Source organism: Patella vulgata, chromosome 5 (assembly GCF_932274485.2).
Source record: "Patella vulgata chromosome 5, xgPatVulg1.2, whole genome shotgun sequence".
NCBI classification, from domain to species: Eukaryota; Metazoa; Mollusca; class Gastropoda; family Patellidae; genus Patella; species Patella vulgata.
Window position 1 is genome coordinate 68,900,236 of NC_065883.2, and position 13,675 is coordinate 68,913,910.

The following is a 13,675-nucleotide window of genomic DNA, read 5'->3' on the forward strand; positions in this document are numbered from 1 at the left end:
TTACTCATAATAATTAAATATACCTAGGTAGGTATATGCGAGGTAATACATATACGATATACCTAGGTAGGTATATGCGAGGTAATATATATATATATATATACGATATACCTAGGTAGGTATATACAAGGTAATATACATAAGACATACAATAGTCGTCTATATTACACTAGTATCTATAATAATACCACATAGATAAATATGAATTGTTGCCAACCATTCACAAACGCTTGTGTTTTGTTGTTAACTATTATATAGATCCGAGCTCGCCGATACTCGTAGATTGATACGGCTCACTGAAAATGGCGTCCGGTTAAAGCATTATATTATATATATATGTTTGTGTGTGAGTGGACTCTATCGTAATAAATTATATATAGTTTAATTAAGGTTTTAATTTACTGGTTTGAAGGATATTCGAGTCGTCCTTTTATTTTCTAGTGTACGTATTTGATCGGATTCTATGTTTCATGGACACGATTCAGAGTTTACCGTTATGTTGATTTTACTGTGGAATATTATACATGAGATATAAACGTGATGCACCACATCAGTAAAGGTAGGCTTGTTATTATAATAATATTATATTATAAACGGAAACATAGTTTTATTATAAAATTGTCGTCTTGGGTATTTCGTAATTCAATGTCCTATTAACAAAGCGGAACTAATAAAATTGATTTTTTTAAATGAAAAAATAAGCGAGATTTACGCGGAATTGTGTTCGTTATGTAGTAAAGATGGTCATATCTTCTCATGGAATCCCCCTGTTATATTACGTAATGAGTGACGTCATTGATTAATGTGTGTCTGTGTAAAAGATATTCTATTAGTAAGTGCATACAAGAAGATCGGACTACACGCAAACAAACCGAAAAGACAAACCCGCGGACAAGACACAAAGTACACGGACATTGTAAGCAATAAACAACAAATATCAAATCAAGTGAATGTATCCTAGGGGCCAGCCGCACGCGTCCACTATCATAACAGACTATATAGTTTCTAACCGATAATTGTACGCCTACAATATAATAAAGAGATATTCAGATTTCATTCAATTGAATTTATATTATAAAAATGATAAAGCAAAAAGAATGGTATATTATATATAACATTTCAAGTCAACGGTATCGATTGTTTTTTTGATTGGTATAGGTTGTTCTAGTGAACGATATGTGTTGTTCTAGTGTACGGTGTTGGTTGTTTTAGTTAACGGTGTTGATTGTTCTAGTGAACGGTGAAGAAAGGAGAAAAGGGCCCCAAAATAAATGGTACTGTGCATTTTAAATTTCGTTGTGACCCCGTTGCCGTCATATACTCAGATCTTAGAGGTCACACCCTTCACTCAAGTGCGTAAGATGGAGAACAAATTACAATAAATATCTATAGAACTTTAAATATAATCGAACCCGTAACTCCCTGGTTAGTGAACCATCGCCTTAATCCCTGAGCCACTAATACTTAAAGATGTATTATGTAAGAGCTAATTCTGCGAACATTACCATTTTTTTGTGGTTTTGTTTTAGTGTCAAATGTTATATAAATTATTATGTAGATATTTATTCACATGATAGGCCCATAATCAACTATCTAGACCATCGGATGGTCGAAATATATAATGGATTAGAACACTCTCGCAATTTAATAATTGATTAACGTTAAAATGGATAGTCAAGACTGTGTTTATTATCGTAGAGATGCTACTTGGCAATCGGGACTAACGTGTTTAAAACTACACTCAGAAGAGAGAGAGAGAGAGAGAGAGAGAGAGAGTTTAACGTCCAGTCGACACAAACTACATCATTTTCGGGAATAACATATGGTTCAATATTTCAATTATTCGCTTGCGCGTAGGGGTCTTTAGATGGGAGGAAACCAGAATAAAGTAATTTGATTGAAAATTTCAATATATTCATTTTGCATTATCTATTTTTTAATGTTTATAGCAAGAACGGACCGCTCTTTATATAAATCTAACATGAGCAAATAATGCATCTTGCATGTTATTCGGTACAATACCCAGTACATATAATTCACAAATTGACCCTATTTAAGTTTACAATATCCCGACTGAAACAAGTCATGGCGTTAATAATTCGATTATCAAGTGGGTGGGGTATGGTGGATTACAAACATAATATTAAAACAGCTCTTTAACAAACATTCATTATTGAAATACTCATATAAACGTAATCCTTAATACACGTCAACGATTGTTCGGAGAAATGTTCAGCAATTTATCAGATTTTTTTCCCTGGTGTCATTAAGACCTATGAAAATAAATAAAGAAATGTCTCATTGTAAAATAAACATAATATAAATACTTTTAAATCAATTTCCAATAAAACCATTGTTAAATGTTGAATAGATATCAATATACAACACAAAGAATAATCCCGGTTTATATGGTTATACTTGTATAAAGACATAAAGGGAGATAATAAAATCGGGTTTAACGTCCTACTTTCCCGAGATGTGTGTGTGTGAGAGAGAGAGGGGGGGAGAAATGGGGTTTAACGTCCACTCGACACAAACTAGGTCATTTCGGGACTAACATATGGTTTAATTTTATTTCAATAATTTGCTTGCGCGTAGGGGTCTTTAGCAGTAGGAGGAAACCGGAGGACCCGTAGAAAACCCACGAGGTTAGACAGTTGACCCTACTCCTTGTCACGTACAACCGAGGATTCGTAACCATGCTAGTTGACTCAATGACAGGCCTTATGATTCAGCGCGCACGTGCTAACCATTCGGCCATCCAACCCCCCTAACGTCAACAAACTAGGCCATTTCGGGATTAGCCTATGAATATACATTTGTAGAGCGCCACATCCATCTAAAGGCATGCTCAAAGCGCAGTGAGACAAAAGCTATATTCACAGTGAACAGAAAGTTTAATTCTCATAGCATTCCCGAAATGAGTGAGTGTTAAGCTGCGATTTGAAAGTGTAGTTAAAGTTTCACTAGGGTACACTGGATTTTATAATAGCCCTTTGATTAATGTTTATATACAATCTTTATTTCGCTTAGGTACCGCGGTGATTCAATGAGTCTGGTTGCCGCGGATTCGAGTCAGATCTCCTCTTGTTAGTGGTGCAAAGAAAGAACGTATTGCCGTTTTGGTGGGATGAAAAGCCGATGCCCCACTGCGCCATTTTGAAGCATAGCGCTAGCTTCTTATCTAGCAGGCCCCGGTTACGAGCCAGATTTCCTTTTGATAGTGGGCAAAGGAAAAAACGTCTGATGGTTCACAGTGACAAACTGTAGATGGCGCGCTACATTACGTTTGTAGTTACCGGTCTTATGATTGCTTGTCTACATCGGGGAGTTGGACGGTCCAATGGTTAGCACGTGCGCGCTGTATCATTAGGCCTGTCATCGAGTCAATTGGCGTGGTTTCGAATCCCCGGTTGTACGTGACAAGGAGTAGGGTCGCCTTTCCAACCTCGTAGGTTTTCTCCGGGTCCTCCGGTTTCCTCCTACGCGCAAGCGAATTATTGAAATAGAATTGGACCATAGGTTAGTCCCGAAATGACCTAGTTTGTGTCGAGTGGACGTTAGCCCTCTCTCTCTCTCTCTCTCTCTCTCTCTCGCTTGTCTACATTTAGTAGTCTGATATATAACCCCTACGGAATGGCCCCACATTCATCGTTTGTGACAATATGTTATACAGTATTATATAGGTTTGATTATAATATTGACCGTGAGTGGGCTTCATTTAAGAAGGAAATTACAATTTATAATGGTATAATTATGTGATTATATTAACGCGGCTTTGTAACGTAAAGTTATACAATTGTGAAGAAGAGATTAGGTTAAGTGCATTCTACACACAGAGAACTATCTAATTTGAGAATAGATCTCTGTCCTTAATGGTCGCCATATTGAAAAATTAGTGTACTGGTAAATTTTTAGGTTCTAATCCGTTTCTTACCCACTAAGACCAAATAAACATGTCCAATTTCATTACCCATTAAAATGGAACCGGAATAAATGCTACTACTTCTCAACATTCTCGAAATGAATTTAGCGTTTTCGAAAAACATATCGTAAAAAAGAGAGTAGGAATGTCGGTCAACTAGCTTCGTGACAGATAGCGTAAGTTTCGTATGGGTTGAGTGGAATGATACTTGCTTCCCACTGACGTAAAATCCGTCAAATAGTTTCTAGCTTTAGTTTAATTCTAACACAATGACCTACAGAGATGTGTTGATTCCCCTAAGAATCGAGAGAAAGAGAGAAAGAGAGAGAGAGATAGCGAGAGAGAGAGATGGGGTTTAACGTCCACTCGACACAAACTTGGTCATTTCGGGACTAACATATGGTTTAATTTTATTTCAATAATTCGCTTGCGTGTAGGGTTCTTTAGCAGTGGGAGGAAACTGGAGGACCCGGAGAAAACCCACGAGGTTGGACAGGGGACCCTACTCCCTATCACGTACAATCGGGGATTCGAAACCACGCCAGTTGACTCAATGACAGACTTTATGATACAGCGCGCACACGCTAACCATTCAGCCCCCCCCCCCTTAAGAATCAAGTATAGGGCACGGTATTCAGAAATGTGAGAAAGGGAGAGAATTTGAAATATCTAGAAATATACGAATTAAATTATTCTATTCAAATTAAGTCGACCAACTTGTACAAAAATGGTAACAGCGATAATTTCAAAATTCAAAAACTCCAGCCTCTAAGACAAAGACAAAGCATTCTTTGACTTACGTTAAGAATTTACTCAACTTTCAATCACTTTTTATGAGAAATATCTTTGATCCAGAAACACAGAAATTTGCACATAGTTTCTTATTGATGTATTTGATACATTAAAACAACAAAAATTTTATAAAGGGCTATATGCTATATTTTAGTTAAACTAAGGCGAACAATTTTTAGTAAATTCTTAACTTAATTCTGAGAATGCTTCGTGAAAACCGGGGCCAGAATTATTTATTGTTATAATATGGGAGATCAGATAAAGAACTTGACGATGTAAAGGGAATATGCTGAAAACTTCAGTCAATTGCCTCACTCTAAGCCGACAAAACATTATTTTAAAATCTTTGTAGCCTCGATTGTCATTGTTAGCGCTATCGCGAAAAGTAACAAAGTCTCGATTATCCGTTGAAAATCGGACACATAAGATGGCATCGAACGTTGATTATGGTTTTTTCTTGTTAAACATACATTATGCAAGAGCTAAATCTGTCTATTGCAGGTCTTTCTTTAGGCCTGAAATGTTATCTAAATTATTAATTAGACATTAATTAACTTATCCAGACCATAATCAACTCAAGATGGCATCTCTAGCCTACGATCTTTAGTGGATTATGAGCCAATTTACTGCATAACTTTCCTTCACGATTTAACGATTAAATGGATAATCGAGACTATGCTGTTTATCGTACTGACTTTATGAATGATGATCGAGGCTAGGCGGAAATTTCAATCGCTTAGTTCTCGGTTCATTATGGATCAATTTGAATGACATTTTCAGCAAATTGCCTTTACATTATCTAGTTTTTAACTATTATAGTGAGAACTGCCAACTCTTTATGGAATCTCCCATAATGTATCTTTAATAAATGTCTAATTAATAGTTTATGTAACATTTCATGCCAAAAGAAAGACCTGCAATAGGCAGATTTACTTCTTGCATAATGTATGTTTAAGCAATATAAAATGAAGAACGTGTCGACCAGGTGATAATTGCCAGACATGTCAACACACACAATATTGTACCATTAATCAATGATTATTCAAATAACGATCTGTTTACCGAATGTCGCTAATATATTTATACAATAAATACGTCTAGAAATGGGAGCCGCTGTGGCTCACTGAGTAAGGAAAATGAAAATGAAATGGGGTTTAACGTCCTACTGTTCTGCTCCGACTGGGCTAATGATGACCGGTTTCGCCATACAGTGTACTATGAGGGACATTTTGTTCGGACAGTGGCACTATGGCCTACTCTTATATCAAATTCCAACTGCCAAGGGATTGTTTACGTGCACGCCAATGTGTACACGGGACTTCGGTTTTTCGTCCCATCCGAACGACTACACGTTGTCCCTTAAGCCAGGCCCTCTGTCCTGCACCACTGACAAGGAGGAACAACCCCAAATAATCCCGATGAACTTTCTCGGCCAAAGCAGGGATCGAACACGCGACCTCCAGGCTAGCGAGCCAAAATTTTACTCACTGAGTCACCGTGGCTCCCATTGAGTGAGGAGCTGACTTACTAACCAGGAGCCCTTGTTTGGCCGAGACGGTTCCCCAGGATTTTCCAGCGTGGTTCCTCCTTGTCAGTGGTGCAGGGCGTGGACCATGGTGTGCATGTAAAAGAATCCTTTACAGCTGGAATGCAGTTGCTGTCCGAAAAACATTGCCCTTATAGCACACGTCATGGGATATTCTTGTATTCAATAGCCTGATTTGTGCAGGAAAAAAGACGTTACTTAAATACCATTTCATTCATACATTATCAGAAGGGGGGGGGGGGGGTTGCATGGCCAAATGGTTAGCTCATGCGCGTTGTATAATAATGTCTGTCATTGAGTCAAATGGCGTGGTTTCGATTCCCCGAATATAAGTGACAAGGAGTAGGGTCGCCTGTCCAACCTCGTGGGTTTTCTCCGGGTTATCCGGTTTCCTCCCATTGCTTAAGACCCCTACGTGTAAGTCAATTATTGAAATAAAATTGAACCAGATGTTATTCCCGAAATGGCCTAGTCTGTGTCGAGTGGACGTTAAACTCTCACTTTGTCCTACCTCGTGGGTTTTCTCTGGGTCCTCCGATTCCCCCCCCCCCACACACACACACTGCTAAAGGCCCCTAGGCGCATCTCTCTGTGTTTTCTCCGGGTCATCCGGTTTCTTCCCATTGCTAAAGACCCCTACGCGCAAGCGAATTATTGATATAATATTATACCATATCTTAGTCCCGAAATGACCTTGTTGGTGTCGAGTGGACTTTAAACTCTCACTTTGTCCTACCTCGTGGGTTTCCTCTGGGTCCTCCGATTTTCCCCCCACTGCTAAAGGCCCCTACGCGCATCTCTCTCTCTCTCTCTCATTATTATTATTACTATTGCCAATATAAGCAACATTATTATATATACATTGATATATATATATATATATATATATATATATATATATATATATATATATATATATATATACAACTAATATACAAGGTGTATGTTGTAATACCAGTGTCTACCATATATACCTATTACATCATTCTCTTATAAAAACAACATATTTATAGTTAATTAACACAGATAATTACAATATTGATTATATACGCATAGGTCTAATATATAATTTATATTTCAGATGCTTCCATTGTATGTTGACATTCTATTTTAACGACAAGAATGTGATCAGTACTTCTCCTTCAGTCTGATCGACATTTAAACAGGACATTAACAGATATTCTGGCAGCGGATTTAATTTAAAGATAAAAATATAACTAACGTTAAAGGGATTAGGAAACATTCCAGTGAAGATATTCGACATAGATGAACCCTAGGATGTATTGAATGCATGGAAAAAGATCGAACTATCGTGCAGTGAATTAGGAAACATTCCAGTGAAGAAATTCGACAAAAATGAACTCTTGAATACGTTGAATGCAAATAGAACGATCGAAGGAACGTTCAATGAATTAGGAAACATTTCAGTGTAGAAATGCGACAGAAATGGGTGTGTTGAATGTAAGGAAAGCGCTCTAACTGTCGTTCAGTGAATTAAGAAACATTTCAAGTAAGACATTTGACAGAACAGCTCGCAGAAAGAATTCTTGGTGGTTTCAATTGCAAAGAAAACGACCTAAGTACCTTTGAGTGGATAAGCAAACATTAAAATCAAGATATTTGACAAAAAAGATCGTAGAATGAAATCTTGGATGTGTTGAATGCGAATATAAGGATATTTAGCGTTTAATGGATTTGAAACATTTTCAGTGAAGCATTTGGACAATAACCCTCGTAGAAGGAACTCTTAGGTGTGTTGAATGGATTAAGAACCATTTTAATGCTTATAGAATCAACGTTTGGTGTGTATAAAACAAAGATAATGCCCCAAGAAACGTTTCAGTGGGTTAGGAGACATTTCAATGAAGAAATGCGACAAAAATGAAATATTGGATGTGGTGAATGCAGAGTTAAGGATCTAAACGTGTTTTGTGTTGATTAGGCAATATTTCATCTGGGAAATTCGAAAAAGAAAGTCGCTGAAGGAACTCTTCGCTCGTTCGATTTGATTAGAATCTAATTGTGTTTCGTGTGGATGATGACGTAATATATCGAGGCAAGTTTATAGAGTCTGTGTCAATGTGTGTTTTCAAATTACTCGTTGAATTAATCAACATCCAAATTTCAAATTACTCGTTGAATTCATGAACATCCAAATTTCAAATTACTCGTTGAATTAATCATCATTCCAATCTCAAATTACTCGTTGAATTAATCAACATTCCAATTTCAAATTACTCGTTGAATTAATTCAACTAGTTCATTGGTTTTGAAACTTAGCACTATCTTTGGATCTTAAAGCTTCCTATAAATGTTTATCCGAAAAGCAGTCAAATCAGTCTGTTTAAGGATTTTGCTTATTACCGTTGTTATCGTTGTTATTATTATTATAATCATTGTTGTTATTGCCGTTGTTATTGCAAAATTTGCGTAGCCCCACTTTCACTTACATGAATTAAAACTGAGAATAATATCTAGAACTAAAAGACAATATCACAACAAAAGAAAGACAAAACAAAAAGAAAAGAAAAAAAAACCACAAGAACGAATATTACAACAAAACAACGAATAAAAAACCCCAAAAAACGAATATCAATCAAAAGACAGAATTACACAACAAAAGACAAAAGACAGAAAAACACAATAGAAGACAGAATATCACAACAAAAGACAAAATATCAAAACAAAAGACAAAAAACAGAATATCACAACAAAAGACAGAATATCACAACAAAAGACAGAATAACAAAACAAAGGACAGAATATCACAACTGAAGACAAAATATCAAAACAAAAGAACGAATTATAATGAAAAAAGATGATTAAATCCATTAGTGTTAATGCTGCAATAGTAGCTGTTTACTATAAGTATTCACATAGAATGTGACCCGTGTCTGTGTATGCTTTATTTAACAGTCGCTTCCACCGAAGTGATATCACCGACAAGAAAGTGACGTAGACATGGCTGACTGATGCTCATCTGGATTCAAGTATACGGTTCACCCTCAACATTTCTTGTCAATACATTACATTCTCGGCAATGATATTTCCTTAATGTTGTGATCTCATACGCGACTAATGGAATTCAAGCATTCTCGGTTGACTGCTCGCCATATATAGAAAACAAAAGACAATAATGTGCAACGATGTGACACAATAGAAGCTATTTTAATATTTGATAAAAGTATTCTTATAATGTTTCTTAGAAACTAACGAACCAAGAGTTTAAAGAAAACATGTAATTGGCCATATTTAAAATTGACTTTGCAACCGATGTGTTACATACCGCGTTCAACACGACACGCGAGTTTTAGAAGACAACTGTGTCGTACGTTAATATAATTTGTTACACTGTCAAAGAAAAGGTAACTGTATTTTTTCTGTATAACAGATTGAAATTTGTTTTCGAAGTGGTGGTAATTTAGGATATTGATTAACGCTAGTTTTAGAAGACAACTGTGTCGTAGTTAATATAATTTGTTACACTGTCAAAGAAAAAAACCTCTTATTTTTTCTGTATAACAGATCGAAATTTGTTTTCTACCTTTTTGCGAAGTGTTGGGAATTGAGGATAATGACTAACAATGGAAACTAGAAACAAATTAAGACAACTTGCCGGAAAAGGGAATCACAAACAACTGAAGAAATTTCTTACAGATACGAACACGAAAGCGGTCAAACAACGGATTAACGAACCTGATGAGTCAACGGGTACGACTCCGATCATAGAATGTGTGAAAGCCGCTGGATCGATCGTTTGCGAACCAGGAGAAGGGTTCGGGTGGTGCGTGAAATCTTTTGCGGCTGTCGGAGCTAATCTAAACTTCCGCGATAAGTCGGAAAGGACGTGTTTACATTGGGCTGTGGAAAATAAGAATGATTCCTTGGTGTCCATCTTGGTAGAATTAGGAGCTGATTGTAAATTACGTGATCAAAATGGTTTGAATCCCTTTCATTGGGCTGTTAGAACAGGAGACATGGAGTGTGCTGGAGTTATTCTTAAACTACAACCACATGTAAGTATTACCTGTGTCTGTTTTACCCGTGAAGGAGGAGCGTGGGGTGGGATGAAATGGGGTTAGCGTCCTGCATCGCCGTACCAACATGACTCATGAACTCGGGCATACGCCATGCAGTGTGCTGTGGTGGAAGGAATTTTTGCTCTGACAGCAGCGCTACCACCTCCTCCTATCAGAGGTTCTTTAAAGTACTGTCGATGTTATGAACGGAAACACGGTTTGTCGTCCCATCCGAACAGCTGGGTGCATTTCCTTGCAAGGCTTCCGTCTCGCACCACTGACAAGGGGACACCAGCCAACGCCTTATGCACCAAACCTTTCGGGGCCCTAACTTCTTCTTCTTCCCATTAACGAGTCGCCCTCTGTTAGAGTGTAATTGAAGAGATTATGGCGCCCTGGTAATTATAAATCTAAACGATACTAAACCGTAAAATATTTTTTTTATATATTTTGAAATGAATCAAAACTTAAATATGGTTCAATTTTATTTCAATAATTCGCTTGTGCGTAGGGTTGGGGTGTCGAGTAGTCTAAGCATGTGCTTATATTGGTTATTGGTTAATACAAAACTATCTCTAACAGTTAATTTATTAGCAAAAGGATCTTAGAGACGAAATTGGCCATGGGTCGTTTCAGCTTGTGTTTCTAACATTTTGGGTTCCACGTTCAAGTTAACTTTAATATAGCTTTGTTGATATTCGGAGATTTTTAGAATGTTCCCGGGGGTGTACCAGTAGTAAAATGTTCGGAAATATATATTTATTGGTGTTTGACGTCCGTTCCACCGAGGGTGATATCACAAACAAGCTGTCTTATTTTATTAGGCTTAGCACACGCGCAGTGGCCTTTCCTGTGGGATGAAACCGGAATACCCGGAGTAAAACCAAGAGGTTGAGAATGCGCCCCTATCATCAAGCCACATAGGCTGAAATCAGAGATCGAAACCACTACCGCATGCCATAGGTGACCGGCCAGCTAGAGCCCGAAGCGCGGCACTCTAGACCACTAGACCATCTCAACACCCCACTTCAACGTCTGCTTGCTCAGTAGTGATATCGGAGATAGGAACTGATTATCAATTAGACACCATGTTTATTGTATGATTGACGGGTTCTTCGGCGTGGTTTCCCCTTGTCAGTGGTGCAGGATGGAGGTCCTGACAAGAACAGCTGTTTAATCCTTCGGATGAGACGAAACAGAGGTCCCGTGTATACATTGGAATGCACGTAAAAGATCCCTTGGCAGTTGTAATTCGATATAAGAGTAGGCCGTAGCGCCGCTGCCCGGGCAAAATTTCCCTCATAGCACACTATGGCGTATGCCCGCCTTCATTAGGAGCAGAGCAGTAGGACGTTAAACCCCATTTCACTTCATGATTGACGGGTTATTTCACGGTAATGATGGCATACTGTGATGACGTAACCTGGTATGTCTAAACCCGTCTATAACCGCTTATCCCATATAGTATGAAGAGTTAGGATTAACACGGGATAGGGGGATTATAGGGATTAACACCACTGCACGCGACATAACATACTTAAAACATGGTTATAACCATTATTAGATATGTAAACAAACTTTGGTATTCTGTGTGTTATGAGAATTGAATTACGTCTTGTCACTCGTGCAAGTTGTTTGGTTTGGTGTGTGTGTGTGTGGGGGGGGGGGGTCGAGTGAACGTTACCCCCTGTCTCTGTCTCTGTCCGTCGTGTCTGTCTGTATTTATGTCTCTCTCTCTCTCTCTCTCTCTCTCTCTATCCTCAAAGCCCAACCAGCTTTCAAACCTCAGTAATTAGGAAATGAATGGAGCTGAGATTAAAAGATTAACAGCACTTCCATATAATTTACTCATCAATCAGTTTAATCACTCACTCTGCTGGACGGGTGTTGAGGATTACAGTAAAGGGAATAGACTATCTGTTAGAAGTCAGGTGTGATATACAGTGAGGATGCATCTTTTTTATCGCTCACCTTGGACATGTGGTGGACATTTTCTAATTTAAACAGTTGTGTTATTGCGGAGAGAAACTCAACATCCATATAAATACGATTTGGTGTTTACCTCCTTATGTCCTACTAGTCTGCTATATCAAATTAGGTGGAAGCGGACGTTAACCCCCAGTAGTAATAGTAGTAGCAGTAGCAGCAGTAGTAGAAGCAGTAATTTTTCGACGTATCTTTGAAGAAGTAGTTGACTTTCTGGTCTGCGATAAAGATCGAGGTGGAAGCGCACGTTAACCTCCAGCTGGTATATGTATTTACTTTTAAAAGCCAATAGTTTAAGTGTTTACTAATGTCATTCCCGAACGGTCAAAGAGCTTGAACGGTAAAACTAAATTAGGATGGGTATGTGCACTACCTAAATAAAACGTGGTATCGGGTGTTCTAGAAAGAGTAAGGGTTTCATTATATATGCAGTATAACGTCTGACGACCCATATTAAGGGCAGACAGTAAGCGTATGACTTACTGAATGAATATCAGAAGGAAAATGAAATGAGGTTTATCGTACTACTGTTCACCTAATGAAGATGGGCACACGCCATACAGTCTGCTATGTGGGAAATCTTTCCCGGGCAGTGGAACTGTAGCCTACTCTTATATCGAATTCCAACTGCCAAGAGATCTTTCACGTGTAGCCAATATATACACGGGACCTCGGTTTTTGGTCCCATCCAAATGACTAGACAGCTGTCCCTGTTAGGCCCTCCGTCCGGCATCAATGACAAAGGCAAACCACGCCGGAAAATCCCGATGAACTTTTTCGGCCAATGCAGAGATCGAACCCGCGATCTCCAGGCTAGCGAGCCAGCGTCTTACCCACTTAGCCACCGTGGCTCCCATATATCAGAAGGAAGAAGTAAACGTGGTTGGTTTTCTTTTATTCGCTCGTTCAAGGGGCGTAATGTCCGCTTCCGCCGAGGATGATATCCCAGACAATGATTTTTTTTTTGTAACTGGACGTATTTTTATATTATTATTTTTAGTACGAATATACCGAGAGTATCCAGGACACTTCCAAAATAAGAAATGGTATGAGGTATGAGTAAGCCTATTCCTATGATGTTTATTTTTTTCAGATCGTGAATGTACCGGATGTTTCTGGGACCCCTCCTATAGTCATGTCACTACAGAAAGGTGAATATGAGATGTGTAGATTGTTATTGTCAGGAGGGGCTAATATAAACACACAAGAAAAACGATCACAGAGATCAGCCTTGTATTATGCCTTGTTTCTCAACCAACTCGATCTCTTTGAAGATATGCTTGAGTAAGTCTTTTATTCAATCTCATTTTGTTCTGAATTAAACTTCATAAACTATTTATTGATTACCATAAACTGTTTTTATGTTCTAGAGTTTATAGATTATTTATTAATGGTTTTGTTCTTGAT

The 13,675-nt window shown here is 38.0% G+C and overlaps 1 protein-coding gene across 2 annotated transcripts in view; it reads left to right on the top strand.

The window, feature by feature from the left end:
• Positions 1 to 295: 295 nt before the first annotated feature.
• Positions 296 to 13,675, top strand: part of LOC126821750 (serine/threonine-protein phosphatase 6 regulatory ankyrin repeat subunit B) — a 35,370-nt gene continuing 21,990 nt past the window's right edge. Inside the window, exons 1-3 of one of the 2 annotated variants that reach the window (XM_050550237.2) lie at positions 296 to 559; positions 7,345 to 10,279; positions 13,362 to 13,552. In XM_050550237.2, the coding sequence (XP_050406194.1) occupies positions 9,848 to 10,279; positions 13,362 to 13,552 (623 nt within the window). In that variant the 5' untranslated portion in view covers positions 296 to 559; positions 7,345 to 9,847. Of the gene's footprint in view, positions 560 to 1,204; positions 1,275 to 7,344; positions 10,280 to 13,361; positions 13,553 to 13,675 lie in introns of those variants that run through there. The other variant, XM_056101329.1, reaches the window with a different exon arrangement.